At 41.0% G+C, this 27,505-nt stretch overlaps 1 protein-coding gene across 1 annotated transcript in view; it reads left to right on the top strand.

The window, feature by feature from the left end:
• The window catches only part of BCHE (butyrylcholinesterase), a 30,383-nt gene extending 24,662 nt beyond the window's left edge, over nucleotides 1-5,721 (top strand). The window contains exon 4 of the mRNA XM_062499136.1: nucleotides 5,600-5,721. Within this exon, the coding sequence (XP_062355120.1) occupies nucleotides 5,600-5,721 (122 nt within the window). The remainder of the gene's footprint in view (nucleotides 1-5,599) is intronic.
• The last annotated feature ends 21,784 nt before the right edge of the window (nucleotides 5,722-27,505 follow it).

Genomic DNA, 27,505 nt, shown 5'->3' with positions numbered 1-27,505 from the left:
ACATGTAAGCTTTAAAAATATGTAAACTGTCATGGTGCACAGATGATTCCTTCTGAAATAATTTATTCCTTCCTCATTTGAGTCTGTGACTGTATTATGGCTCAACTTTTATCCCCTCTCAATTCAACAGATGCTTTTCAATTAAATCAAGAGACGTGAAATCAGTAGGTAAAATGAATAATTTATGAAGCCCACTGTGTGATTTTAAAATCACAGCGTTCCCAATTACAGGTGGATTTCAGGGAGGTTTCAAAGACTGAGACAACTTTGTGCTGAGCCAGGAGAACTGAACTCTTTTACATATTCCTCTAAGCTGGCTGGGAAACCCTAGGGGAAAAATGTGGATCCTACAAATGGGCTGAGCTTAACTAAGTCAGGTTGGAGCAGGAGGGAGCAGATCACCAGAGCTCAGCAGATCCTGGAGGAGAGAAGAGCTGCTCTGCCTGGTCCTGTGGGGTGAGGGATGATGAAGCAACACTCAGGATCTGCCAGCAGACATAAATGCATCACTGTGCCACATTCGGTAACTCCAAGATAAATTTACATAATTTAATTAAAAGAAATTCACGAGCGTATTCTTAGCAAAAAGAGAAGAATGGTCGTGTCTGGGTCCAAATATAGAACTGAGACAAGAATGCTGTCAACAAGTGGCACTGCCTTGTTTTGTATCGTCTGTCAGTCCTTGAAACATTACAATAATAAAAGCAGAGTATTTCCATTATGTTCCCCATACACTATTATCCAATTCTGACAGAAAACCCTTAAAAATCCTGTGTACAAATGTGATATAATAGCTTCTATTGCAATAACTCTCTTCACTGAAATATCATTTTGCATTTTTTCCTGCTTTTAAGCCCGAAGGACAGTGCACACCATTAATGCAGAGATTTCCTCTTGTTCTGAGGTTCTCTCGTTTCTGTTATTCCTTTCATGAAATATTGGTAGGGAAAGAAAGTTGCTTTAACGTGAGGTGATATAGGATGACAGGGAACAAGTAAAGAATTTTTATGTTCTCATTGTTACAAGTTCAAGTAGGGTTCAGATAGGCAAAGCAGAATTCTATCGGAATCAGAACCCAAAGAGGATAATGAAAACAACTCATTTTGCAGAAATTACAATTGTTCAGCATCCAGTGATCAGGATTTGCCATGGATGTGCTTGGTAACCCCTTGCTTAATTTTTGACCCACTCCCAGCCCAAGCCTTGCCACCCACTGAGGGATTTTAAAGCCTTTAAAGGCCAGGTCCAAATGTGTCCTGGAACTGAACCAGCTTGTTCCCATCACAGGCTGGGTCAGACAAGTCCCCTGAGGCAGTTAAATATATGAGAAACACATATCTTTACTGTTAGATAATTCACATTTTATTTAAGCAACCATATAGATATTTTTTAAAAAGTTATTATGGTTGTGGGGTAGGAAAATAATAAGGAAAAATAAGGCTCTCACAGTAACCCAAGAATAACAGCCATATATAAAATATGGCCTTGATACCTCTAGAACAATTTGTATGATTTTGGAATATTTCTAATGTCTTCCCCTCAAGTTTCAATTCATGAATCCATAAGTAAAGACACAAGTCAGAACCTGTAGTTTTGTGTCCAGCTTGATAACAACCACTGGACCCGGGTTCTCAGTTCCAACCAGACATAATTCCTGCATGGATTTTAACCCAATTTCCACACCTGCACCTACCCAGCCCAGGACAAACTGGGAGCACTCAGCATTTCCCATTTCATGTTGACACCAGAAGGGTTTCTGCTGGCAGCTGCTGAGAGAATCGCACTGCAGGGACAGCAAGCAGTAAGCGACTTTTAAGTGGCTTTTAGAGCAATCATATGTTAATTGTAAAGGCCTCTGTGTTTGACTTCACCTCCTCAACACAACCTTTAATGCATCTAAAGCCCTTCCTATTTATATCAGCCCATTTCCTCTTGATTGTAGCACGCTGCAGGCAGCCAAACTTTCCATTTACTCTTCCATTACTATTTTAGTGTGCCTAATATGTACTTATTCTATTTTATTTGATATTACTGCATCATGTATCATCTATGAAGAAATCAAACTTGGTCATATGAATACATTACTTTGTAAAACCACCCTAAAAATATTTTTTTATGTGGAGGCAGAGAAATGTTCAACGTCTTGACCAAAGAGCAACAAAAATTATTGTGTTTGCTGTGATCCTCCAACCAGTATCTGGATTCTACAGAGATAAATACTCAAGGCAGTAAGAATATTTAAAAAAAAAATTACTAAATAGAAAATTCACCATCAGAATTAAACAAAATTTCCACAGAGTTGGATATGTGAAGAAATATTAATTAATCACAAGTAACCAATACTAACACACCTCCTAACAGTCTTTACTCACTGCACTTATGAGCAAGAAGCTTCTGTATCTAAACCATCTGATTTCTTTCCAACATTTCATTCCATGTCATTGGAAAGACAACAGCTCCTAGAATAATTCATCTCCCAGAGAGCTCTGCTGACTTCTGTAAGAACTAAAAAAAACAAAAGAAAGGATTTTGTATTCCTTAAAATCATGTGAAAATTAATATACTGCTATGGCTAACAAAGCTTTGATAGAGAGTGTGATTAAAGAATATTCAATATAGATATAATTTCTTTCCTCTTTTCTGGACATTTGTGAAGAAACTCTCACCATGAGAATCCACTGCATAAGCCTGTGTATTTTATCATACTACTGAACCTTGCAGGTACCTGCAATCATGAGCTCTTGAGGATGGAAAAATTAATTCTAACTTGTCATCCCTTATTAATTAACAGCTATATGGCCTTTATCCCAATCCTAAATGTATTTTTGTGTGTTAACATTAAGATTAGCACTTTATTGGCACATCCAACAGTTCAAAGGATGGGATGGTGATAAATTTAAATTTGTGTAACACCATTAAAGAAAGGCATAGATGGAATGAGAGGAAATTCCATCTGGTTGTGCTGGTGTTGCTGAAGAATCAAAAAAAAACCCCCAAAAGAATAAAAACTCTTTTAAAATTTTTGATCTGTTAAATTGGAACCTTTCAGAGCACTGATTCATTGCCTACAGAATCTCCCCGTTTCTCCTTCTCACTGGGCTTTGCACGAGGCTAACGGGAATTAAGGTAAAGTTTGGGATTGCCCCAGTGGTTCGTAGTAAATTCCCAGTTGTCACTGTCAGCTGGCTCCGTGGCTCTGCAGGCACCCAGTGCTCTGAGCTGTAATTACTGGTCAGCTTGGACTATCTAATCTTTTTCTTTTCTGCCTCCCAGCTGTCAGCTCATCTAAGTCATGGGTGGTTGCCTCCCAGAGATTGATGATGTTGTTGATAATGGGATGCATTGACTTGTGACTTCAATTTGGATCTTATCACTGGGGGGAAGAAAAGCAAGCAAATGGGAATCCAAGTTCTTATTTCAGTGTTTTTAGTCCCCCTTTTGTCTTTTAGATTCGTAATGGTGGCTGCTCTGAATTTTTTGATGTCTTCTTTCTCCAGCTGGCTCACTTGCTCACCATAACCTTTAAAAAGGACTGAAAAGCCCCGTAATTTATACTCCAGAATACTGACTTTTAATTCAAGATGTGTCTATAGTAAAGACTTTCCAGTGTCTTTGGGCAGACTTTAAACACCTCTACACCTGAATAATTGAAGAAGAGAGGTTTCTGAGTTTCCTTTTTAATTCATAAGTGGAGGTTTTGCCTGAATAAATAAAACTGAGCACCCAAAATCAAAGATGGAATGAGAAACACAATTCAGGCAGTTTTCTCCAAATAATACTGCTACTGCTTCGTGCACTAAATTATCAATCCATTTGACTTAATGTAAAAAATCTGGCTTTGCCCGAGACCCTGACTACACCTTTAAATTAAATATGTGCAAAGAAGTCAGGAAAGCAGAATGTTGTGCATGTTTTGTCCTCATGTTTCTGAGTTCTATCTGCATAGCTTAGCAATGAAAATGAGACTTTATTGTTACCAGCACTTCCAAATCATCTCTGAGTTAATAGCAGCTGTGGCCTGCAGAAAAAAAAAAAAAATTAAAAGTATCTGAAGTTTCCTTTGATCTCTGTTGTATCCAAGCTTATTTACAACTTTGAGCTGAGGGAGAGGGATGTGGTTAATTTATTGACATTTTTCCCCATATTTGTTCTTTACAATTTTCTTTTTGAGTGCATGTAAAAGTACAGGACTTCCCGGAGATAAAGTATCTTGGTTTTATTTCTGGTCTCACTGGAACCAAGAAGTAAATCTCATTTCAAAGTCTCATTAAATTGCCATCTGGATTTCCAAACCAAAAAGGTTTGGAAACATTGAGCTAAACTGCAGATAAGCAACCAAATTACTGGATGCTTCTCCAAGCTAAATCTCAGAATCAGTGAACTCTCTCTCCCGAATATTTTGTCCAGCGATGTGTAAAACACAGAAGTATTTCATTTTCACATCAGCAGTTATATTTGCAGTGCTATAAAAAAGGGGGAAGGGGTGTATTTATGGAGGGAGAGGGCCGGGGCTCTGCTGCAGAAGAACATAAAAGCCAAAGGAGCATAAAGAAACCACGGAGCCGTGAGCTCAGGAACAGCATCACCAAGTTATTCTGGAAGTGAGCTGTGCCAGTGTGGGACAGCACCAGGGCTGGGCCCAGAGTGAATAAAGCACTCACAGATCGTCCGTGGTTTCTGAACTCTTTCCTAAAGTCTACAGCTGGTACAAAATGATGGGCATCAGTGACTGATTCAGCCTGCAGGTTTTATCACCTTTTGAGTGGTGTCTGGGATGTTCCTGCAGGGCCACTGCCTTTCTCCATGGTGTTGATGATCTCTTGGGGCTGCAGGAAGGGATCCCTGTCCACAAAACACTCTGGGAACCCTGTGAAATGCTGGTTTTTTCATGACTTTTTTCATCCTCGCCCTCTGCTCCCATGCTTATAACAAATTTGGCAATAAATATTTCCTTGTGACTCAGGATTGCTCGGCAAATGCTTTAAAGGTGAGGCCAAAAAGAAAGGAGAAGATGGTTTCACGTGGACATAGTGCATGTTTGACAGTATCCTACTCCAAACCTCTGCCCTTTATGCTTTAAACTTGGGGATTTATTCCATGGCAGTTTGAGATCTTGGACATCCATTGAAACCCAATAAAACAATGGAAATCCTGTTGTTGCCTTAAACAGAGCTGTGATTTCACCTTAGCTTTACAAGCACCTCTCTCATTTTGCATTATTTAGTTTTCAGGTTGTGTGTGAGTCCATGTAGAGTATATTGAACCAAAGGAATATTTTGAGGATAAAAAAAAAGAAAAAAAGGTGACTTTAAAATTATTTTTAGAATTATCTAAAATGTATATTAAAATATATATTTTTAAAAAAATCCAAAGTATATTTATTACCCTGCCAGAATGATATCTTTGTACTCCTTCCTTTCTGATGTAAAGACAAAATGCTAATCACTGAATTTCCAGCCATTCCAGGTTTAAGAAAAGAAGCAAAAGATCATCCCATAATGTATTTGAAGCAGATGACATCGATAATCAAAATTATTTTTCAATTAGCATACAAAGAGATTCAAATTTAGATTAATGTAACCCATTTCATGTTTTACAGGAAATATTGATGAAGCAGAACAAGAGTGGAAAGCAGGATTCCATCGCTGGAACAATTACATGTCAGACTGGAAAAATCAATTTAATGATTACACCAGCAAGAAGGAGCTGTGCAGTCTCTAATTAATATGTTTACTCTTTCCAGTTTGTCCCTAGAACTGTTCATCAGGCAAATATCCCAACATGTCCAGCACTAAATATGTTATACAGATTAAAAGGAAATGTTACAGATACAATCCTGATTTCAGATCTCTAATTTATATTTTACCTCCTCTCTCAATAAAAATATAGAAGGCACCCACACCCTTTGAAGCTTCCCTGGGTTAAGTAGAACTGTAGAGATTAAAGGCTGGAGATTAATGATGTACAGGTTATTATAAATACTCGCTGCTGAAATTCACCCTTCAAAGAAACAATGCAATCTGTTAGAGGGAGATGGATTTTTTTTAAAAAAAAACCAGAAATAACAGTTTTACAGCATTGCCATGCAGAACACAATCAGATTTAATCTTTAACTGCAACGCCACCACACTCGAGCCTTATTTCAGACATAATTTCATCCTCGTAAACATAAAGATACAATAACTTTGCTGGAGGCACCAGGCAATATTTTACTTGTTAGACCAAAAAGTTTCAAGACTGCCATAAAAGTGTGAATCAGTGCTTCTTTCTGGCCAAATCTGTAGGACAAGCCACGGTCGGAGAGGATTTGAGCTGTGTATTGAAAGCCTACAGTGAAAAAAGCTGCAAAACCCCCAGTCCTCATCTTTCAAGGAGTGAAGAATTATGAACTCACAAATAATGAATTCACACCTTTCCAGCTCAGGCACCCTGGGAAAAGTCCCTCCTATGGAGACAAGCTCCAATTATGATTTTTTTTGTCCCCCTCAGTTGCCTCCTGGTTGAGGGACAACCCAGATTTACTGAAACATGAGGGGCAGGATTTTACACCTGCAGAAGAGCCTCAGTCCCTGTCAGCAGATTCCCAAAACCTGCCAGGGGAGTGGGGCCTGGCCAGAAATCTCCTGGATAGAAGGCTGGGAAGGGGATCCTTGCAAAGGGGTGGTGGTGGCAAGGACCCAAAGGACTCTTTGCCACAGCCAGGTGAGCTCCCTGCCCCGTGAGCTGGCATCTCCTTTCTACCTGCTTGAGCTGAACCTACTAAAAACTTCAAAAGCAACCCATGGATAATTCTTCCTGCTTCCCTGCTTCTGGATGGGGCTGGAATTTTTCTGCCTGAACACCACCTTAATTGGTTGCTTTCCACTGGCCCAACTGGGAAGGATAAATGCCAAGGACTTGATGAATGTAAGTAGTAGGTAAGAGCAACAAGCCATCTCGTAAATAAACGATCCTGAAGCTTTCTGTAAATGCAATAGCATCTCAGTGCATCTATTTTCTGTGCTAGTGATTGCAAAATGCCTCCTTGGATTGAGCTGAAGAACTCCAGATAATGAACTGAGAGTGTTCTCTTCCTGGCAATCAGTTTGACCACACAGGATCCCTGCACTGAAAGGATTTATTTATAAATGAAGGACAAATTCTGCAAGAGAAGATGGCTTATCATCTTTCCAGTTATTTCTAAGAGAACAAAATTATTTCCCTGACTACATTATGGAAAAACACATTTTAGCACAGGATTTTCAAAGGTTGCAGTCAAACCTGCACAGAGAAAAAAAAAAACCTGATCAGTTTTGAACATTCTGAACAAAACTTGAAACGATCTGGGATCCAAAAGCCCTGTTTATATAGCACTACATGTTTACACCCTAGGTACCTAGCCCACTGCATAGATTAGCATAGTATTTATCAAATGGTCTTCAGGTTAATGATGGGATACTGAAAACAAACACAGAAGGGGGAAATTTTTGTCCATCCCTGAGCAGTTCTGTCACTCCCCATTTTATTTCTGTGCTGTTCTTCACGGATATGGGTGCTGCTCTGCCACAGTGAGCCTTGACAGCACCATCAAAGCAGCATTTACTCCTTTAGCCATCCTCTTCACAGCAGCATTTCCTTATCCATCTGTCTGATCAGCCTCATCAATGGGGGAAAGATATCTGAGCCAATTAAAATGCAAAATAACCTTTGGAAAGGTGGTGGAGGAGCTTATAAAACATTTGGTTGCAAAGGTGGCTTTTGTTTGAGTAAAACAAAGGTTAAACCACTTTTTGAAGGTTTTACTCATTTCCTTGGTGTGACTTGCTAGCTTTGTATTCATTCACCTGTTGGGAAATAATTTCTCCGTTTATCATTCAAATGAAATCAATATATCATGTAGTCATTCATGGCTCATGCCTGCAAAAAAAGGGGGAGAAAAACAAACAAGGAAAGCCTGAAGTACTTGGATGCAAATGGTTAAGGTAATGAAGAGTGAAAAAAAGACTGTGATTGCTGAAAATGATGATTATATATTAGAGGGATATCTCACCCAGACCTTCCTGAAGATGGAATGTTTTTAATTGATGCTTTATTTTCCCTCCTGAGAGCCAAGAAACACAGGTTTTTCTGTGAAACCTGAGAAAATGTGTTGATTCTTTCTTACCATCCTTGATGCCCAAAGCAAGAATTCTGAATTTAGTCACAGAGCTGATGAAAGATCAGAACAAAATGAACTGCAGTGCCAACAAAAATGTTGGCATTAAACCAGTTGTCATTTGGTTTATAATCTCCCAGGTTTTATGACAAATATTTCACACTTATTTTAGATATTGGCATTGGAAGACTGAAGTCAGACATTTCCCAGCAATTAAACCCACCCTTTTTTTTCATATTTTAAATGTTTTGTCTGAAGAAATTTTTGTTAGTTAAGCTTTCAGTAAAGTTAAGCATTATTTATGTGTGATCCAATCTGTTGTCCTGCTGAAGTGTCAAACTCAGGATGTTTGTTAAAACATGGGATGTTCATGGTACCTGATCCAGATCTGGTCTGCAAAGCTGGACCAACCAAAATTTAAGATTTCTGGCTTTCAGCAGAGGCCAAAATCATCTCCAATACAACCTTGAACCTCCCAAAATTTCCTCACAGCTGCAGAGATTACCCTCATGACTTTTAACCCCTCAAAGCTTTTTACCCCTCATAGCTTAGGTTTTTGGAATGGAAGTTGAGGCTTTGCCATCTCAAACCTTGGCTGTCACCCCGATGGTAGCACACTAAAAAAGGCAAATTTCTGTTGAAGTGCAAGGCTGGGGTTTGGCCTTCTTTGGTCAGTAGAGGCTCAGTGTGTTTATAGTGCAGAGATTTCTGCTCTATAAACACATGGATATATGTACCCAGTTAAATCCTCACAAAGAGACAGCTCATCCCCACCAGCTCGGAGCCACAGGGGTGTCTTGTCAACAGAAGGAATGTAAGCTGTGGGGCTTTTTTTTGAACAGAAAGATTTTTATTTGAATTAGAGGTTTGGAGAGAAAATTAGCTTATAAAAGAGTAGGCCCTTCTAATATATTCCTGTCCCAGATCTTTACCAATGGTTTGGCTTCTATAACACACAGATAGCAAATGGATTAATCTGAACATAACACAGAGGAGGGATATAAATTTGTCTCTATCAACATCACAACGTCGTCTTCTGGGGCTTGATTATGTTTTAGCATTTCTCCTGGCTCAGCACCAGTTCTGCACCATCAGCAAAGCTATTTAGAGGGACATAACAAACGTCACCGTGCTTGAGTTACACCTGCAGCGTGTCCAGAGAGTGGAGAGCAGCCTGGGCTGTCACTGCCCCCTGACACTGCCACTGTCCTCCTCAGCTGCAAGGGGGGGAATCTCACAAGGGAGAAAATAAACACCCCCAGGAGAAAAAACAACAACAAAAACAACAAACAAAAAGAAAAAAACAAGGAGAGGAAAATAAATAAGGAGTGGGGGAAAAAAAGGAGGAAGAAAAGTAGGGGAAAAATGAAAACTGAACAAAACCCACACCAAACCAACCAAAAAGCTCCCGGAAGGAAGGAAGGAAGGAAGGAAGGAAGGAAGGAAGGAAGGAAGGACTCAAAGAGGACAAATGGAAAAAAATCCCATAACCAAGGTGAGGGAGCAAGTGGCAGAAAATGGGAGTGATCAAAAAAAAGTGTGAAAAGAGCCCAAACCAATAAGGGGGAAGGAATTAAAAGACCTCACACAAGAGCATCTGCCCAGGATGAACAACCACGGAAGGGTTTAACACCATCCACAGAGCCACTAAGGATCCCAGTGTCTCTGTTCCAATAACTCCAGCCAAAAGTTCCTCCCCCTGAACTGCCAAATAAGTTTAGGAATCTGGCAGTGATTCGGAGCACGGGGTGAGGATTGAACCGGGCATGTTTGGCTCAGGTTTGGGGGCTGCTCTGGAAGATGCTGCTGCCAGCTGACTCCTTTCTCCCTGTCTTTTCTCTTCCAGCCCCTGGAATTCTGGGCATGTGCCAAAGCCCCAGTGCCCTTGGGCAGGCAGAGCCTGAAGCCAGCACCTGTGTAACAGATCTGTGCAGCTGGAGGTGTTTGCCATGCCTGCTCCATCTGTTCCACGTGCTACAGGTGTGCTGATTTTATCGGGTGAATTGGGAGCAAGAATCCTTTAGGAAAAAAAAAAAAAATTCCTGGCTGAATTACAAGTGTTTCTCTATTTCTCCATGCTCTATTTTTATTTATCCTCATCTACAGCTCTAGGTGGGTTTTCCATTGCTGCTGGATGAGCATAAAGAGACTCCTTACAAAAAAAAAAAAAAAAATCTCTGCTAAAACATAGAAGTTTGGATACTGCAGCTTTGGGATCTACAACAGGAATTTGGGAACAGGGTTCATATTTGACAACCTTGACTCTGTGAGGTGGGAGAATCACGCTGTGTGTTTCTTAGGGAATGTGCATCCCTGCACACAGACATCCATAGAAATATGGGTCCAGCCGTATGGAGATGGGATTTCATCTGCTGCACTTTGGAAACAGAACCCCAGGATCTTGTTTTTTTGCTGAAGAATAAAACAATCACAGAACTTTCTGATATAAATCAACACTTCAGCCAAATGAGTTATTCGCAGTTAAAAGTTCCAAAGCTTTTCCTTCTGATTTCAGTTGTTTTAGGTCCAACTTTTATGAACAAACATAATTAGCCATTTTGAAATGCTTGGCGAGACAAGATAATTCCTGCCTGACCCCTGCTGATTATCCTGGTTTAGCACGGGAACCTTGCAGCACTTTGTTGATAAACCAGATTAGCTGCACTCATCAAAACTTTAACTCATGGACTTAATGACTGCAAAGCAGTGATGTGAATCTACAATTAGTGCAGGTGCAGAGTTTTGAGAGGCTTTTAATTGGATTGCAGGTGAGATTAACTAAGGCTTCCAGGCATGCTGTAAGAAGTGCAGGGCTGGGGAGGCTTTAGCCACGTGATGGTTTGGGGAGCAGGAGAAAAAAATAAAAATGAACTTTAATTCCTGCACAAGGTTTTCTACACAAAGTGAACAATGATAAGAGTTCCCTCCCTGACAGCTTGAGGACACTTCCAGAGGCTGTGGGCACTGTTTTCTGGGATGTTCTGAGTTTGGCCATTATGTGTATCACTTCTTAAAAACCCTGGTGTTCTTTTCAGAGATCTCGAGCTAGCCAGAAAATTATTATTGTACTAAATCATCGTTGTACTGCAAATTATCCATCTATTCCTTCCAAATCCATGTATTTGCCTGGAAAAGAACACCAGCTCCTGATCTTTCCAACTCTGTTCCATTTTAATATATGCCCTTATTGCAGGAGTTAATGCTTTATCCACTATTAATAGAACCATGTGTGAGAGATGTAAGTCTGGGAATGCTGAGGTTATTTTTTTAAATTTATAAACTCTTTATAAGTCTTCAGTTAGAGTGAGAAGTGGTAAAAGTGTGTAGGCAGAGAGGAGTTCTCACCAGAGCTCTCAATCTTCCAAATGAAATTCCGCCTTGCAGGATGTTTAATCACCTCACCAGCCTCTCTCCAGCACAGCCTGAGCAGCACCTTTTCTTACAAAATTGTTACGTTTCAACTGCATTTTAATACTGATCTGATTTTATCATCTCACACGTGAGAAAATTAAGGTTTTAACCCAGAAAAAGCAACAAAAGATGTGACTGATCATTTATCCGGAATTGTTCAGGAGGTAATTCAAAGGACCTTATTCAGGACTGTGAGAACCAGATGAAATTACACATCCAAAGGGATACTTATGAAATATTAAACTTTTCTCACTCACTAATTACAGAGATATAAATTTTATAGGTACTGTTAGCAGAAGTTACATCATTAAATTACCCCAACCCTGCCTCATTTTTTTCATGACCTAGAGCAAATATATTTTAATTATTTTATTTTTTAATTACGAGTTATAACTAAAGAAAAGAAAAGGAAATAGCTCCTATTTTATTTTTCAGCATATTTTTCTCTAGACCTTTATCTTATTTCCTGTCTCATTTTCAGTGTAGCAGTGATGAGCACAGTTAGAATTTTCTCCATCTCTGCTCTTAAAAAGATCTTGACCCTGGAGTTCTCACTGCAGGTAGAATTCTGGTTGCAAAAATGATTATTACAAACCAAATCACAATTTTATCCACAAACACAACTGCCTCCATTCCACAAAACTTCCCTATTCATCTACGGCTGGGAATGACACAGCACTCCCACTTCTTGATCATTGGGTGACTTTCAGTTAATTAAAATTTTGTCATTGCCTTCAGCAGAGGCACAAGAGCTCCTGTGAGTGACTTTTTCAATCTTCCCTATCACTTAATAATCTGGGATTTATTTACTATTTAACAAAAGAAATTCCACACCTCAGAATGTGCATTTTTCCCCCCTCGGAGATTTCTCTTAATGATGAGTTAATGGGAAAGTAAAGATGTGAACAAATTGTGTTTATTTCCTCTTTTCAGAAGAAAATCCATTAGGTGCTAACTGCAAATGCCATTTCCTTTACATAGTCCATGCTGTTGTTATTTCTGAGTAAATGGACTCTGAAAAAATGGAAGCAGAAACCAAAATTATCCTCTTGCCAATCCTTGGAGAAACTGGCAGTGCCTGCAGCCCACCTGAGGATCCTCTGTTCACCAAGGCTTTGACAGGTTTTTGCCCTGGTCACAAAAACCTGATCCACTCTGGCATTTCCCATCCTCATCCACACTCAGAGGAGGTATTATTTCAAATATTAGGACCAACACATCTAAAAATTCCTTCCTAGAGAGAGGTCTTGACAACAAATCTCAACAGGATCTCCCAAGCCTGGGACTTGTTAGTCCAGAGTGCGAAGAGGGATCTCAGACAAAACTCAGCCTGCAGGGAAGGGAATAAAACTCAGAGCAGTGGAGGCTTTAACCCAACATTTCCCCCACTGCAGAATAAACTCTGGAATTTCTGATTATTCAAGAAAAATGCCAAAATCCCTGAAAATCCCACTCTGGGTTATTTCTCCATTTTCTCCAAAGGAAGATTCCTTGACCACACGTCCAACCCCTGCAGCCTGAATTCCTTTTCTTTCCCACTGGCATTGGTTACAAACTCCTAAAAACCAGGTTACAGTCAGAGCTCTGCAGTGAATTCATGGCATTTGACACCCATAACTCCACTTTCATAAAAGCAGATTAGTGCATTAAAAACCTCCTTAATAACAGCTCTAGCAAAGCACACATTGCCCAAAGCAATACAATTATTGGTCAATAATTCCTCTTTAGCTGTTTCTATTACCACCACTTTATTTGAAGACTTGCCTTCTTACCCTTTGATCTGCTAATTATCTTTTTACCCTCTGATCCTCTCTACAATTCCCTGGCAATTTGATCCATTAATTACAGTGCCCGCGTTCCCCATTTTCCACAGAATGTGCAATTTTTGTGACCTTCTTCACCTTCCTTCATGCAAACACTTGCCATCTTTCTCTAGGGTACAGCTCCTTCTGTAAATATACAGATAATGGTACAAAATGCTGTAATTAAAAGTGTTGTTACATTTTCCTTGCAATCCTTTGGGCTTTATGAAAACGTCTTAATAGTTTGTCATTGACTTAGATTTCAGTGGGAATGGACAGTCTGGTAAATTCTTTTGATGCCATCTTTAATAACATAAACACTTGGATTTTCCCCCCAATATTAAACACTGATTGTATTTCCACGCTGGGGGTTGCATTAAAAGTGTAATTTCTGCTATAATTTGCCTAAATATTACAAAAATTATTTGCTGGTATAATGCTTTTCTTGCTTTATGAGCACATGACCCATAAATTGTTGAATATTCTTCATTTCCAATTTCTTACTTCCTTCTAAGCCAGATTCAGACTTGCAGTGCAACCTGAAGAAGTTCTAGAGTTGAAGAATTTTGGGAAGATAAACCTGAGCTTTTTACTTGTACAATTCAGAAATGATGGTGCTATGGAAGGGGGGAATTTCTGGGACTGGGGAGAGAAAGTTTGGCAGCTGGAACTGAACCTGAGTGCTTTAAAGCTGGATTTAATGAATTTATTGTGACCAGGATATCCCATAAGAATTCCAAAAGTCTCTTGTTCTACCGGGAAGTCTCTGACACTTCTGGGTTTCTCCAGAGTTGTGCAAAAGAAGGACATTTAATTTAAATGGACATTTAAAGGACATCTCATTTAAATCTCCAGTGCCTCACTTGGTGCTGAGGGAATTCTTCTGCTAATATTTACATTTTTAACCACGGATTCAGTTCATAACTGAGGACTTGGTAAATCCCCATCAATAAAATGCAACAAAACACAGGCATTGCAGTTAATTTTATTCAGTTTTTCTGTGCAAATGCTCACTTAGTCCTTTGGCCAAAATTATCAGCTGCTTAAATTAATGACTTTGTGCTCTGTCCACTCAAATGAATTCAACAACTTCTCATTCCAGAGAAACATGTGCAGAGTTGCCAAAGAATGATCATTAATGCAAGATTTTTCTTTTTGACAGCTTTTCTGTTTGGAAAATGATTGATTGGGCACTTCTTGTATAAATAATCTTTGCATTTTTTAATATAGAGAATCCATTTTAATATCTACATGGTAAAAACCAAGAAATTCTCATTTCTGTGCATCCAGTTCTTTTCAATCAGGTAATTTTTATAAATATGAGGCTTGGAAAAGCAAAATATGTCTTGCAGAGCAGAGGTATCTTCTATAATCCAAAGGAAAATCTGCAAAGGAATAAAATTCTTCCACAATTTCAAACCAAAATTGTGCTTATTGAATATAGTCCTGTCTAATCATATTGACTTATTCCTCCTTTTTTTCCCTTTCAGACCTAGCTGGTAGCATATAATTTGCCATTTTTCACATTAGTTCTTAAATAGCTCACACTTCCTTGCATCACGAGGCACTTAACAGCTTCTCAGTAATCTGATTGTTCAATTGTCTGAAGATTTCTCGACACAGGAAAGCCAAGTACAGGATCAGCCTGAAATGCTTTGAAATACAGGAGGCCATTTCGGCGTAACTGAAGCAAGTAATGGAGAATTTGTAAAATAAAACACAAAGAAATGAGTTGTCGTTGGCAATAAATACGTGCTCTGCTCCAAGGGTGTTTCTGTTCGAGTTATGGAACTTCTCAAGAGCTGTTTGGGGACCAGGACTGGTCTGCTTGGCTTCACTTTATGGTCCCCCAGCCAGGTGTCCTGGCTGCTGCTGAGACCTGGAGTGGTTCAAAGTCCTGGCTGATGGCACCTCCCAGACCTGCCAGGCACCACCACTGAGCTTTTCCTTCTCTTCCACCTCCTTTGTGCAGGAAAACATTTTGCTGCTTCCTTGGCTGGTCCCGTCAAATATTCCAACCTGAGCTGTGCCATCTCCAACGACCACATCGAAGAGCTCCTGAGCTCCAACCTGAAATGTGCAGTAGAAAGGAAAAATCCTGTTTATCAAGAAAATCTTCAGAGAGAAGAGCCATTCCCTTGAATCAAACAGCTTTTCTTGTGTGTGTGTGTGTGTGTGTGTGTGTGTGTGTAATAGTTGTCCTGGTCAATATTTAGATTATTAGAGTCCAGCAAGCTACGCAATATGAACACATACCATTTTTTCTACATCAGAATCCAGAGTTCAGCTGTTGTGGCATGTTTTAATCTCCGGTTTCAATCCAAATTCACATAAGAAAAACACTTAGGTAATTTTTGTTTTGACATTAATTAATATATCTTTCTAATCACCGTGTAATCTATTTTTCTTTTGAATTGCTGTAGCAAATTGCATCAGGTAGGCTTCAGTTACTCATATATTTTTTACCCTTTCCTTTCTGTTTCTTGCTTTTCTTCTCTGTGTTGCCTGGGCTGTTATTCAGTGTTACAGAATTTTGAAAAATCAATTCTTCTCTATCCTTTATGATAGAAATGATGAAAAAAGACAAGGTGATTTTCTGTAGAGGTTGTCAACCAAGGTGTTCCCATACACAGAATTCAGCTGCAACAATTTCTTCATCCTGCCTCTCCTACCACTCCAAGTAGTTTACAACTCTTAAAGCTTCAGCCTGGAAGAGCTATCCCTTTCCCCAGTTCTTGTGTTTGTCCTTTGAGCTATGAAAGCCCAAGATTTAAGAAAACTTTATGGTTTTATTTCCTGTCATCTTCTGATTTCATTCTCTAAGATTTTTTTGCTTCCAGCTGCTGCAATATTTTGCACTAAAAACCTCATCTAAATGTGTTTGAAGCCTGCAAGCCTTGCAGTTGGGGTGTGTGGGCTTTAAAGTGAACCCTGAATTACCAGCTGAGCCAGCCCCAGCCCTTTCAGCAGTGGGTCCATGGGCTGTGCTTGGACTCAGGCACACACAAACTCCAGCACAATTAAGCATTTATTTATAGCTGAAGTTGAATGTATGAGCAAGTCACACACGCTCAGGAATTGCAATGCTTTGTTGACCATAACATTCCCCAGGAAGATTTAGAAAGGACTGAGGTGCCAACTTCCCTTTAGCAGCAGTTGCCTCTCCTGTTTCTGCTGGGAGAGGCAGAGCCTTAAACCTGGTTCACCACTGAAATATTTACCTCTCTTTCCTCTCTTTTCTCCCTGTGATATTTAAGCAAGAAATTTTATTTGAACAAGAGCCCTTTAACCTCATCACAGGAAGGTGTTTTTTGGTTTTTTTTCCCCCACATTTCAAAGTGGTGATTAATTAATACAAATCCCAGCGATCCTGCTGCCCCTTCCTGGCAAGGAGCTGACAAATTTGCCTTTTGATGAGAAGACAGCAGTCTCCTAAGAGAGCTGGGGCTGCTCAGCCTGGAGGAGGAAAGGCTGAGGTGGGATCAGTTTGCAAATCACTGAAGGGAGGATGAGCCAGGCTTGTTCCAGTGATGTTCCAGGAGAGGAGTCAGTGGGCTAAACCTGGAACATCAGGGACATCAGGAAACACAAATTTACCGTGAGGTGACCAAACACACATTTACACACATTTACACACATTTACTACAAGGATAGCTAAACCAGCTGCCCAGGGAGGTTCTGGAGTCTCTGTTCTTGAAATTGTTCAAAAAGTGTCTGGACACAGTAATGGAATTATGGAATGTTTGGGGTTGGAAGGCATCTTAAAGATCATCTTGTTCCAACCCCACTGCCCTGGGTTGCCTGGGTCACTCACTAGGACCCAGTTCCCTGAGTTCCCATCCAAGCTGACCTTGGCAATTGGCTCTGGGTGGTCCTGCTCGAGCAGAAGGGTTGTACCAAGTGATCTGTGGAGGTTCCTTCCAACCTGAACCATCCTCAGATACTGTGTCCATTAATCCAGAGCCTCAGTGTGAAGCACATCAGGCATGAGATGTGAGGATGTCAAGTGCCTCAGAGGCCACCCTGGAATGAAAATGCACTGCCAAGAGCAGAAAAAATAAAATAAAACAAATCATAGTAGATTAGGCTCCCCACACCCAATGGGGTTCCTAAACTGCAGAGCACCCCAAATATTGTAATATTTAGATCAATACTTTTGGTGTCTTTGTTCATTTATGAAGCTTCTTGGCTCTTTCTTCCTTGCTCTCCTATTTCTGTAATAAGAAATAAATGTTTCTTCGCCAGGCCAACTTTTTTGAACTGAAAAATAAACCTGTAACTTGGGGCATGCTTGGGAGTGTTTACAGATGCTCAGTAACCCCGTGAAGACTCTCCTGTCCCTTTGAATTTAATGGAAGCTGACACTGAATTCAATGAAGTGCGAATTTCCCTCTCGATTTCAGGAGCTCTTTCCCTGGATTTATTATGCCTGATTCCACACGGTGTCTGTAAATGGTGTTATAATACAGCCACCAACTCAGCCAGGGAATTCCAATTGAGAATTCAGAGACCAAAATCTCTTGTCATCAGCTGCCTCCAGTCCTCATCTGGGGTGGATAATCTGGATTTAACACTCTTGAGATCTGCCTTTTATTACTAATTGGTTTCATTTATTTTGGAGCTGTTTCTTATTAAAAAGGATGAGTCCTCTCTTTTTAAGGACACACCAAAATCTTTATGGCCCATCCCTGCAAGTGTCCAAGGCCAGGCTGGAAGGGGCTTGGAGCAACCTGGGGTGGTGGAAGGTGCCCATGGCAGGGGTGGAATGAGATGAACTTTCAAGCCCCTTCCAACACAAATCATTCCATGATATCAATAATGTATTATGAGATGATGCAGAAGGGTCTCACAAAGCAGAGAGACCTCAGCAATTCCATCCTCCTCCTGAGGATTCGTGTCAGGAGTGATGGAGGTAACAAACCCCATGGTGGGACAATCCAGATTTCTCCCCATCTCACAGGCAGGGATGTGTGACACTGCCAAGCCCAGCGTGCCAGCTGGGGAGCCTGTGGAGATCACCTGCTGGGCTATGACTTCAAAATATGGATTTTTGTTTATTCGTTTATTTATCTTATGTGTGTGAGTTAATTGCCATGGGCAGGATCACCGCAATCCCGGATCGTGCGTGGGACAGAATACTTGTCCTGGCAGGGGAAGGTTTAGCTTGTTATCTTTCTAATCCTGCTTCAAGCAGGTGCCTGGAAGGAAATGGAGTCAGAGATCTGATTTCTGTGCCCTCTGTGCTCCGAGGAGTGATGACAGAGTTATCCTGGGGCGGGGGTGAGCAGGAAATGGAAGGGAATGGCAGAAATGCCACGCTCGGGTCACGTACCACAGAATTTCCCTGGCAGAAACGTCTCCTCCCCAGGCTGGAACAGTGACAGACCTGTGCCTTGGCCAGCAAATGAGCTGAGGGCTCAGAGGGAGGCAGAGGTGCTGTGCTGGCAGGGAGCAGAATCTCATCTCTGAGAATGTGAGAGCTGATGCCTCTGCCAGGAGAGCTGGGTGGCCTTTACTAAACTCTTCCCCTGTTTTTAGTTTCAATAAACATCTAAGCAGCAAAGCCCTCTTAAAATCAACTGAGAGCTGCCCCCAGAAATGAGTTCTTTGCTGGGAAAGGCTGGGCTTGAGCTGGAGCCCTTTGCTGCACAAATATCTGAGTCAGTATTTTAACTGGGCTGTGCAATTTGCCATCATTTAATTGGAGACACCTCCTCGTGCCTTCGGTTCCAAGCAGTCCTGCACATATCAGGAATTCTATGCTCATCCCGTGGCTTATTATGAAATTATAATGCCACTCTCTAACCTTGCTGGAGGGAGAGTTCCAAGCTGAGGCAGGAGAGCTGGCCTCCCATACTGATGAACAGAGATTTTTAAAGGAGATATCCCTGAATCTCCACCTTGGTGCAGACAGCTGCAGTGGATTTCTCTTGGTTATCTTAAGAGAGCTGGAGTTCCTAGCTTTAAATATCACCAGCCCCAAAGTCGGCTCAGAATATTAGGAACTTGGTTTTTGGGGGTTTTATCTTATGCGGCATTTCTTATATTGCCTAATCACATTGTTTGCACATTTCAGCCCCAAAATGATATCAAATTATGAGCATTCGAGCAGTCTCTGGGAAATATTTTGCTTCTTTGTTTGCTTCTGATGAAAACCTGCCAAAAAACCCCTTCAGCCCCACCAGTCAAAAAGCATTAAAATATAAAATTCAAGAATCAGGGCTTTTGAAAAGTCTAATCTGGCCTGAGCTGTTGGAGGCAGAACTACCCCAGTGCAATAAACAGTGGGAACATTCCCTGTGAGCCTGATAAAACCTGCTGATGTCTGCAGGGAGTTGTGCTGCTGGTGAAATATTGTAGCTACTCCATCACTGCTCGTGTTGCATATACAGAGCTGGAGCCAGCTTGGAAACGTTCAGGCAAGTTATTCCCAGTCTCGTTGACAATAACCACTTGTCTCATGTAAAATATCCACTCCTGCAGGCACAGCAGTTGCTTTTCCTAGGCTGGGATATTCAGGATGTCGTGCTGCCTGAGTGATTTCCAAACATGTGCAAGTGGAGAGAGAAGGAAAATCTATGGAAAGCTGTAAAAATATTGCGTGCAGTCCCTGAAGTCGCAGAAATAATTCTGTGAAAATTATTCCCCCTTCCTTCGTGCAGTCCCAACCTTTCTATTTCAGTACCAAAAAAAAAAAAAAAAAAGTATGTTTGGAAAGCAGACTGGCATAATTACAGCACAGAGAAACTTGTGAGAAATGGCAAAATAGCACTAAGAAAAGCTGCTGGGAATAACAAGCAACAGAAAAAAAAAAGAAGAAAAAAAAAGATATTTGCACAGGGTTTGTGTGTAAAAAATGTAGAAAGGAGAACTCTGCTGAGTAAATTCAGAATTGTCCTGCTGGCCTGTGCTGTGCAGTAGGCAGAGTTTAGTGAGGACACTCACAATGTGAGCCATGGTGTTGGCTCTGTAACTGCTCTCAGGGTGTGTAAAATTTATGGAAGAGTTTGGATTTTGCCCAGAGGTTGGTTAAAATAATCTGGGATATTTGCAGGGATGAGCACGATGACAGTGTCAGGTTTGGATGTTGGTGTTGGAAAGGTGCTCCCAAAGCACATCAGCAAATGGGCTTTAAAATCCTTGGAGTTTGTAGAGCTCCACCTTTCATTCCATTCTTCCCCTTACTTAAGCAACAGGAAACACCAGAGAAGAGAAGAAATGTTTTCCAGTGCTGGTAATGTGTGTACCTGGGTGATTCCCATGCCGTTTTCCAAGGATTTGCCGTGGCATGGAGCAGAAGAGCCGCTCTCCTCTCCGGCACTCCCGACCCCGTAACTCGAGCAGCTGTGAGTTCTCTCTGAGTCCTTTCAAGTGGAGCTCAGTTCTCCTCACACCTCATTCCTGGAGTGGCTCCTGCTCCCTCCACGTGCGCCTGGGAAGCAGCTGCAGCATTCCTGCTCCTGTCCCAGGGACTCCCTGGGTGCCCTCCCTCTGTGCCAGGGTGTTTGACAAGGGACACTGGGACACAGGGATGGCACGTCCAAGCTGCAGCAGAAATCCGGGCGTGCTGAAGCTCCTGTTTGATCTGTCACATCATCCCTGCTGACATCCCCTGCTCTGACCCAGAGGGAGGAGTGGAAGGATAAAAATCCCATTTATTCTTGCGGGGAGGAATGCTGTGCATACAGCTGGAGCACAGCAGGTTCAGCCCCAGCCTCCTGAATTTCACCATCAGAGAGAACAGTGAGCTGAACAAGTTCATTATTGGAGATGTTGTAAGCTGGGCTTTGCAATTAATTTTCCTTTTTCCTCACACAAACCCTGGCTTACTTGACCTGTGTTACACTGCACTTTCTCTGACAGAAACACCACAGATAAGCCTCTCATCAGCAGTGGCCATCGTTATCTGGGTCTGCTTGGGAACAGAAATGTGTTATCAGGATCTAAAAAAAAGTAAGGTCTGCTTAATGTCAGGGTCTATGCCAAATTATGGCATGAAGAAATGAGAACATTTCTGATATGATTTCCCTTTTTTTAAAATAAATTAATGCAGGAGATACAAAAAGCTGCTTCATGAAGATAAATGCATAAATAAAAATTCGCTGGCCATGAAGATCACAAAATAACAGAATCATTAAGGGTGGAAAAACCCTCCAAGATCACGGAGCCCAAGCTGTGCCTGATCCCCACCTTATCCCCAGCCCAGGGAACTGAGTGCCACATCCAGCCCTTCCCTGAACACCTCCAGGGATGGGGATCCAAACCTCCCTGTGCAGTTCCAATCCCTGACCACCCTTTCCATGGGGAAATTCCTGCTGGTGTCCACCCTGACCCTCCCCTGGCCCAGCCTGAGGCCGTTCCCTCTGCTCCTGTCCCTGTTCCCTGGAGCAGATCCCAAATCCCCCCCGGCTGTCCCCTCCTGTCAGGGAGCTGTGCAGAGCCACAAGGACCCCCCCTGATCCCCCTTTTCTCCAGGCTGAGCCCCTTCCCAGCTCCCTCAGGAATTCTCCAGCCCCTTCCCAGCTCCCTCAACCACTGCCCATAGGACCATGAATGGTCTGGACCCAAAAGCCCAAGACCTGGTGCTTTCTTTGTCCTTGTGCTCTGTGCAGGGCTGGTTTTGAGAGGGTAAATATGGCCCAAGCTGCAGAGAGAGGGGAGCAGAACAAGGAGGGCTTTGCCCTTTCAAATGTGCATCAAATTGAACTTTCTGTAACATTTTCCATATGGGCAGATTCTTCGTTGTTCACAATTTACCCCTGTGTTTTCTGGGCCCAATTCCCCTGACAAATTCCTGTTTCCATGCATCCTGAGAGACCTGTTCCTGTCTCCCCTTCACGCATTTCAATTTCTATAAGATTTTTACATTACATATGAGATAACTGTAATCTGTGAAGGGATAGCGAGATCAAGAGGAGAACGAGATTATTCTCTTTGCTTGTCAAAACAAACAGAAATAGCATTTCTTCTTCTCTGCAATGGCTGATAGAAAGAGAAACACAGCAAATATATTCATTTTTCTGCCTCTTGACGCTGGATATGCTTCTTATGAAAAGTTCTCAGTGGCTAGTAGATGGTAGAAGAGTTTGACCTAAAATATATTAGACTCACTTGTAACTATTAAAAGGAAAAAAAAAATAAAGCAGTGGCAGCAATAAAAATGCTGACAATAACATAGTGTCTTAGTCCACGGAGATTTAGCAATAATCAATACATGATGCCCTCTCTAAAAATACTTTGGCTTTTGGCAGTTTTAAAAGTTTTCCTCCCCCTAGGTAGAGATCAGACAAGTTGAAAAAAAACTCAGGGAAACTTTGAGAAATTACTGAAAGTGCAATAAATATTTAAATCTTGGAAATTCAGCTAACACCTCCAGCTGGGCAGGAGCAGACAGTATTCCTGATCTGCAGCAGCATTTTCCATGGATAGAGGAATCAATAGGATAGAGGCCATGGCTGTTCCTGCTGCAAAGGGAATACTGGCTGCTTTATCTTCAGGCAAAAAGCAAAATTTATGCAAACACCGTGGGCCTTCCTTTGTCTAAAGTGTATGAATAAAGAGTGTCTTCACTGAACCCGAGACAATTATCCCAGTTAGTGGGAAATCAACTCCTGTTTTTGCAGGAATGAGGTGCCTCCAACTTGTGTGCTCAACTCCACTGAAGCACAACACGACATCATTTTTGTTACATGGTCCATGGTACAAAAGGTCAGAGAGCACCACCAGAGATGTCTAAAGTCCTCTAGTAAGGGAAACTACCAAGAGAAATCAAATATTTGGTTTCTTTCCTTACTGTAATTTAATCAGTGTCTACAAAGCAGGGTTGTTTGAAGTATTTGGAATAATTTGTCAAAAATACTTTTCTTCATCCTGCAGAGCCTCAATGTAATCCTCACTTTTGGAGCATCAGAACATTTTCCTCACAGGATTTTTCCTATGGATTTTCACTTAAGACCTCAACTATCACGACAAGAATCATAAGACTCTCAGTCCATCTAAAACCAAATCCTGTGCCAGAGGCAGAAGTCCAAGTCCAAATCTTTGACAAATTGGAGCTCATTTTCTTCAGAATTATGATCCCCGAAATATTGTGGTCATTCATGCCTGTGTTTGACTAACTGTAGTTACCTTCACCATGTTAACCAGCTCATAAAAACCATTTTCTTTAGCACGTGGACCACCCAACCTTGGGGATCTCTCTTCCTTTAGAGAACAGATTATTTTTAATAATTCCCCTGCACCGTGTGAAGATCTCTTGTGAAGAGAAAATTGTTTTCCAGGGCAGTGGCAAAGTGTTCATGAGAATGTTTTGCTGCATAGCTTCAACAGGTCTTCAGGAATTGCCCAAAAATAGAGTTTGGTGCAGGGATCACTAGTGAAGAGATGGCTTTGTGTCTTCCCGTATTTAAGAAACAAATATCATGTTCAAGTAAATAATGAGGACGTAAAAGAGGAAATTAAGGAAATTATTTAGGAAATTAATTCAAATATTTCTTAGTGTGATACTGGATTTTAGATTCCAAAATGATGACTGTAGAAGAGATGTGACTGTTTGTTCCTATTAAATATGTCAATCTTTTCCATGGTAAGGTGGAACAGGAGAAGCTTTTATATTCAGCAAATCTCTTGGTGGCTGTAGAGCATTCATGACTAATCAAAAGTTCCTTAATGAAGCATTTGTGTGAAGCTCTTTAGTGCGTGGTTAGTCACAAAAATACACCATATGAGGGGAAAGCAGGGTGTGTTGGCAATAACTGCAACCCGTGTGGTGGAAATGGTTCCACTGTGGGCCAGGCACCAGCACTGTGCCTCAGATCCTGTTGTTTTACATTTTGTTTTACATTTACAGCCAGTGTTTGTTTTCATCAGATAAATGTAAGTAACACAATCATGAAGCAGTGAAGGCAGCAGCTTGGAATTTTCCACCTTTTTATTTTTTTTTAATATATATATATTTTTTTTATTGCAACAGTTTTCTACCCCTTTTTGCTGTCTCAGAGAATCAGCTCGGGAATTCTGACTGAGGAATTTTCTCCTCTCCCTGACTAATGGCACTAGTGGTTAATAAAGATCTGAAAAGCTTTTATTAATGAAATATCTTTTATTGCACAACTTTTGTTCATTTTTCATGCACACATAAAAGACAGCAAAGAGGGAAAAAAAGCTACCAAAACCTACAAGCACACAGAAATAACCAGCAAAGCCTTAAAAGAAGATTGTTGAGGTAATAGAGATAACATTTTTAGACTGCAAGGATGGAAGGTGAAGAAACATAGATCCTTTGGGAAAGCAAAGATCCCTTTAAACCTTTTCCCACACTTCCTGTAGCACAATGAACTTTGGGTTGTAACATTATTCAGCTGTAACATAACTTACCCTGGCAGGAACACCAGCTTTGCTGCCTCAGGGGCCATATAATTCCTGGGATACTACATCCAATAAATGTTTTGGGCCAGGTGTAGTTGTACCAAGCACAGAAGAGGAACCATATGGATGCTCTGCAATCATCCTCTACATGACTGAGGTACAAGAAAACAGCTCCTTGCTCATATCTTGATATGTCCCCTATTTATAAAGGTGACCAGACAACGCTTGGAATTAACACAAATCCTGGAGGAGTCTGGTAAAAAAATCATGGAGTGGTTTGGGTTAGAAGGGACTTGAAAAATCATCTCATTCCAGCCTCCTGACACAGGCAGGGAATGTGGTTTGGCTTCCCTTTTTCAAACACAAGTTCCCTGCAGGGATTCCCCCTCATGGCTCCATCCCAGTGCATTTAGGAGAAATTTTGGATCACGTCCTACCTGCAGCCCACCTCTCCTGAAGAGCTTGGGAGATTTACAGCTGTACTGGGCACCTGAAGTGCCCGCAGCTCATTTGGGGAAGCAAATGAGGAGGGCAAGCAATGCATCACTCCCTTGGGGATTGTGTGCTCCTGCTCAGGCAAGTTAATGTGAAGGGAAATTAATTGGCCAGCAGTTATGCAAAGCAAAGTGAACAGTGACAGGATTTATGAGGCCAAAAACTCCGAGTGGCAACGGCTGTGTGTCGACATTTCCCAAAAACTTCCACAATCAGGTGTTTCATTGCAAGCTGAAGTGCAGGAGATACCATAATTGCTACTTTTAAAATAAGTATGGGAAACGCTTTGCCACCACTTTGTCAGAAACGTGGGCTGTGAAACTCTGCAGCTCCAGGGTTTCTGTGGATACCATCTTTGCAGGGATGTTCCTGGGCTCTGGGCTGCAGGAGAGGGACAGGCTGCCATGGGCAATCTGTTCCCCACTTCCAGACACCTGTGATGGAGCAGGGACATCATCTGTGGGGTGCAGGTGGTGGGGACAGGAACAAAGGGATGCTGCCCGTGGGTCATGGTGCCCCTGGGCATTGGAGGAGCTGAAATTTGGGATCTGCATGTAGCCTGGAGGCTGGGCATCTCCTGCAGGTCCCTTGGAGAGCAGCCCCAGCCTGGATAGCCTCCATCCAAGCTTTTTTTTATATATATGTTCACATATAAAATCAGTGAGTTTTTAATGTTTCATTGCATTCAACTCAGTGTTTTGGTCATGTCTTGCATCTGTATTAGGTAAAAAAACAACACCTTCCCTCGAGATGCTGTAAAATCTTTCCATTTTCCACTTGCCAACCTTGTTTTCCTTCTCCTGCTCCTCAATTTACCTGCAGGGTGTGCACCTATGGATCTGATCCAGTATTCCACGTGTTTTAAAAACATATAATAAATCAGAAAGGATTCCATAAATACACCCCTTTCATCCCACCTCTTTTTGAAAAAGTGGTAGGAATGACAAGTGGGGAAAATAAGGTTCTGCAAGCAACTCAGAGCAAGAGGGAATAAATGAGGGCATAATCTCCTCCTGAATTTGAAAGTTCAACAAGAGGAACTGGTGCAAGAAATAGAAAAGAAATGGAGTAGAAGTAGGTCTCATTGAAAAGCACATTCCAGTCAAAAATACCTCCCAAGTTTCATGCCAGCCTTGTAGTTTTCCTCTAAAAAAAGAAATCAAGCAAGCAATAGTTATTTAATAACAGAGTGACCTATTTTGGAAGGAAAATTAATATGGAAGCATTCTTCTGAGAACAGGAGAAGTTTTTGTGAAGTTTTATCCACTATTTCATGGACCAGTTCTGTGATGAGTGTTTAAATAATTCTTACTTTGAATCTCTTTGTGTATCTCAGAATCCAAACTAAATTTCTGTTATTTGGGCTGAAACCCACTTGACTCTGTACTAAGAATTAAATTGCTATGAAAAACATTTCCATATAACATATATTATTTTTTTGAATGCATTTCTGCACACACTTCCCTTTCAGAACTTTAGAATGGAAGAAATGTTTAATTTTAATAAAAGTGGTGCAGCGTTAATGGATTTAATCAGGCAGACTGAGGAGAACTCCTGATTTAGCATGCCCAGATTTTGAGTGGTGGCATCAGAGAGTCTGTCCAGTGAAAACAAGCAAAAAATAAATTAATAATGATTGACTTCTATAAAAGGATGGTCTCATGGAATCTCCTAAGAGATTAATGACTGATTGGCTTTGTCAGATAATTAGCTGCTCTACCAAATTATTTGTAAGCTTTGCAGGAGAGATGCCAGCACCAAACGTTATTCTCATCCATTGCTGGAGGTCGTCTGTTTTCCAAAATAGAAGTGCAATTAATCATTATTAACATAAAGAAGCTGCTGATACTGTTCATTAATAATTTGATTTTAATGTTAATAAAACAATCACTGCAGTGTTGATAGATCGAGTGCAATGTGGGGGATATATTGTGCCTTGCATAAAAAATGCATATGATTTACTAATCTATGTGTACAGAAAAGTGTTTAGGGATAAAACTAACATGGTGAGAGAATGGAAAATGCTTTTCCGGAGGTGAAATTTCCAGCATTTCCTTTACCTGCTTTGAGCAAACAAAGAACAGACAAAGATTCAGGTTTTTTTGGTACTAAAAGATGGTTGGCAACAAGAAAAAGTGCAGCTGTGTTGTGTCTTTGCTGTCCAGCAATGCAGTGTTTCTCATAATAATTTTAAAAATGTACCTAGGACTGTTTATAAGGAAGATCCTGAATAAAAGGACTCTTTGTAATTGTTTTTCTTTATCTCTGCCTTTTTCTAGCCGTTGTATCCTCCTTC

The sequence above is a fragment of the Cinclus cinclus genome, chromosome 10, assembly GCF_963662255.1.
Source record: "Cinclus cinclus chromosome 10, bCinCin1.1, whole genome shotgun sequence".
NCBI lineage: Eukaryota > Metazoa > Chordata > Aves > Passeriformes > Cinclidae > Cinclus > Cinclus cinclus.
Note: the sequence above shows the minus strand (reverse complement) of the source record. Positions and strands in the feature narration are given on the sequence as shown.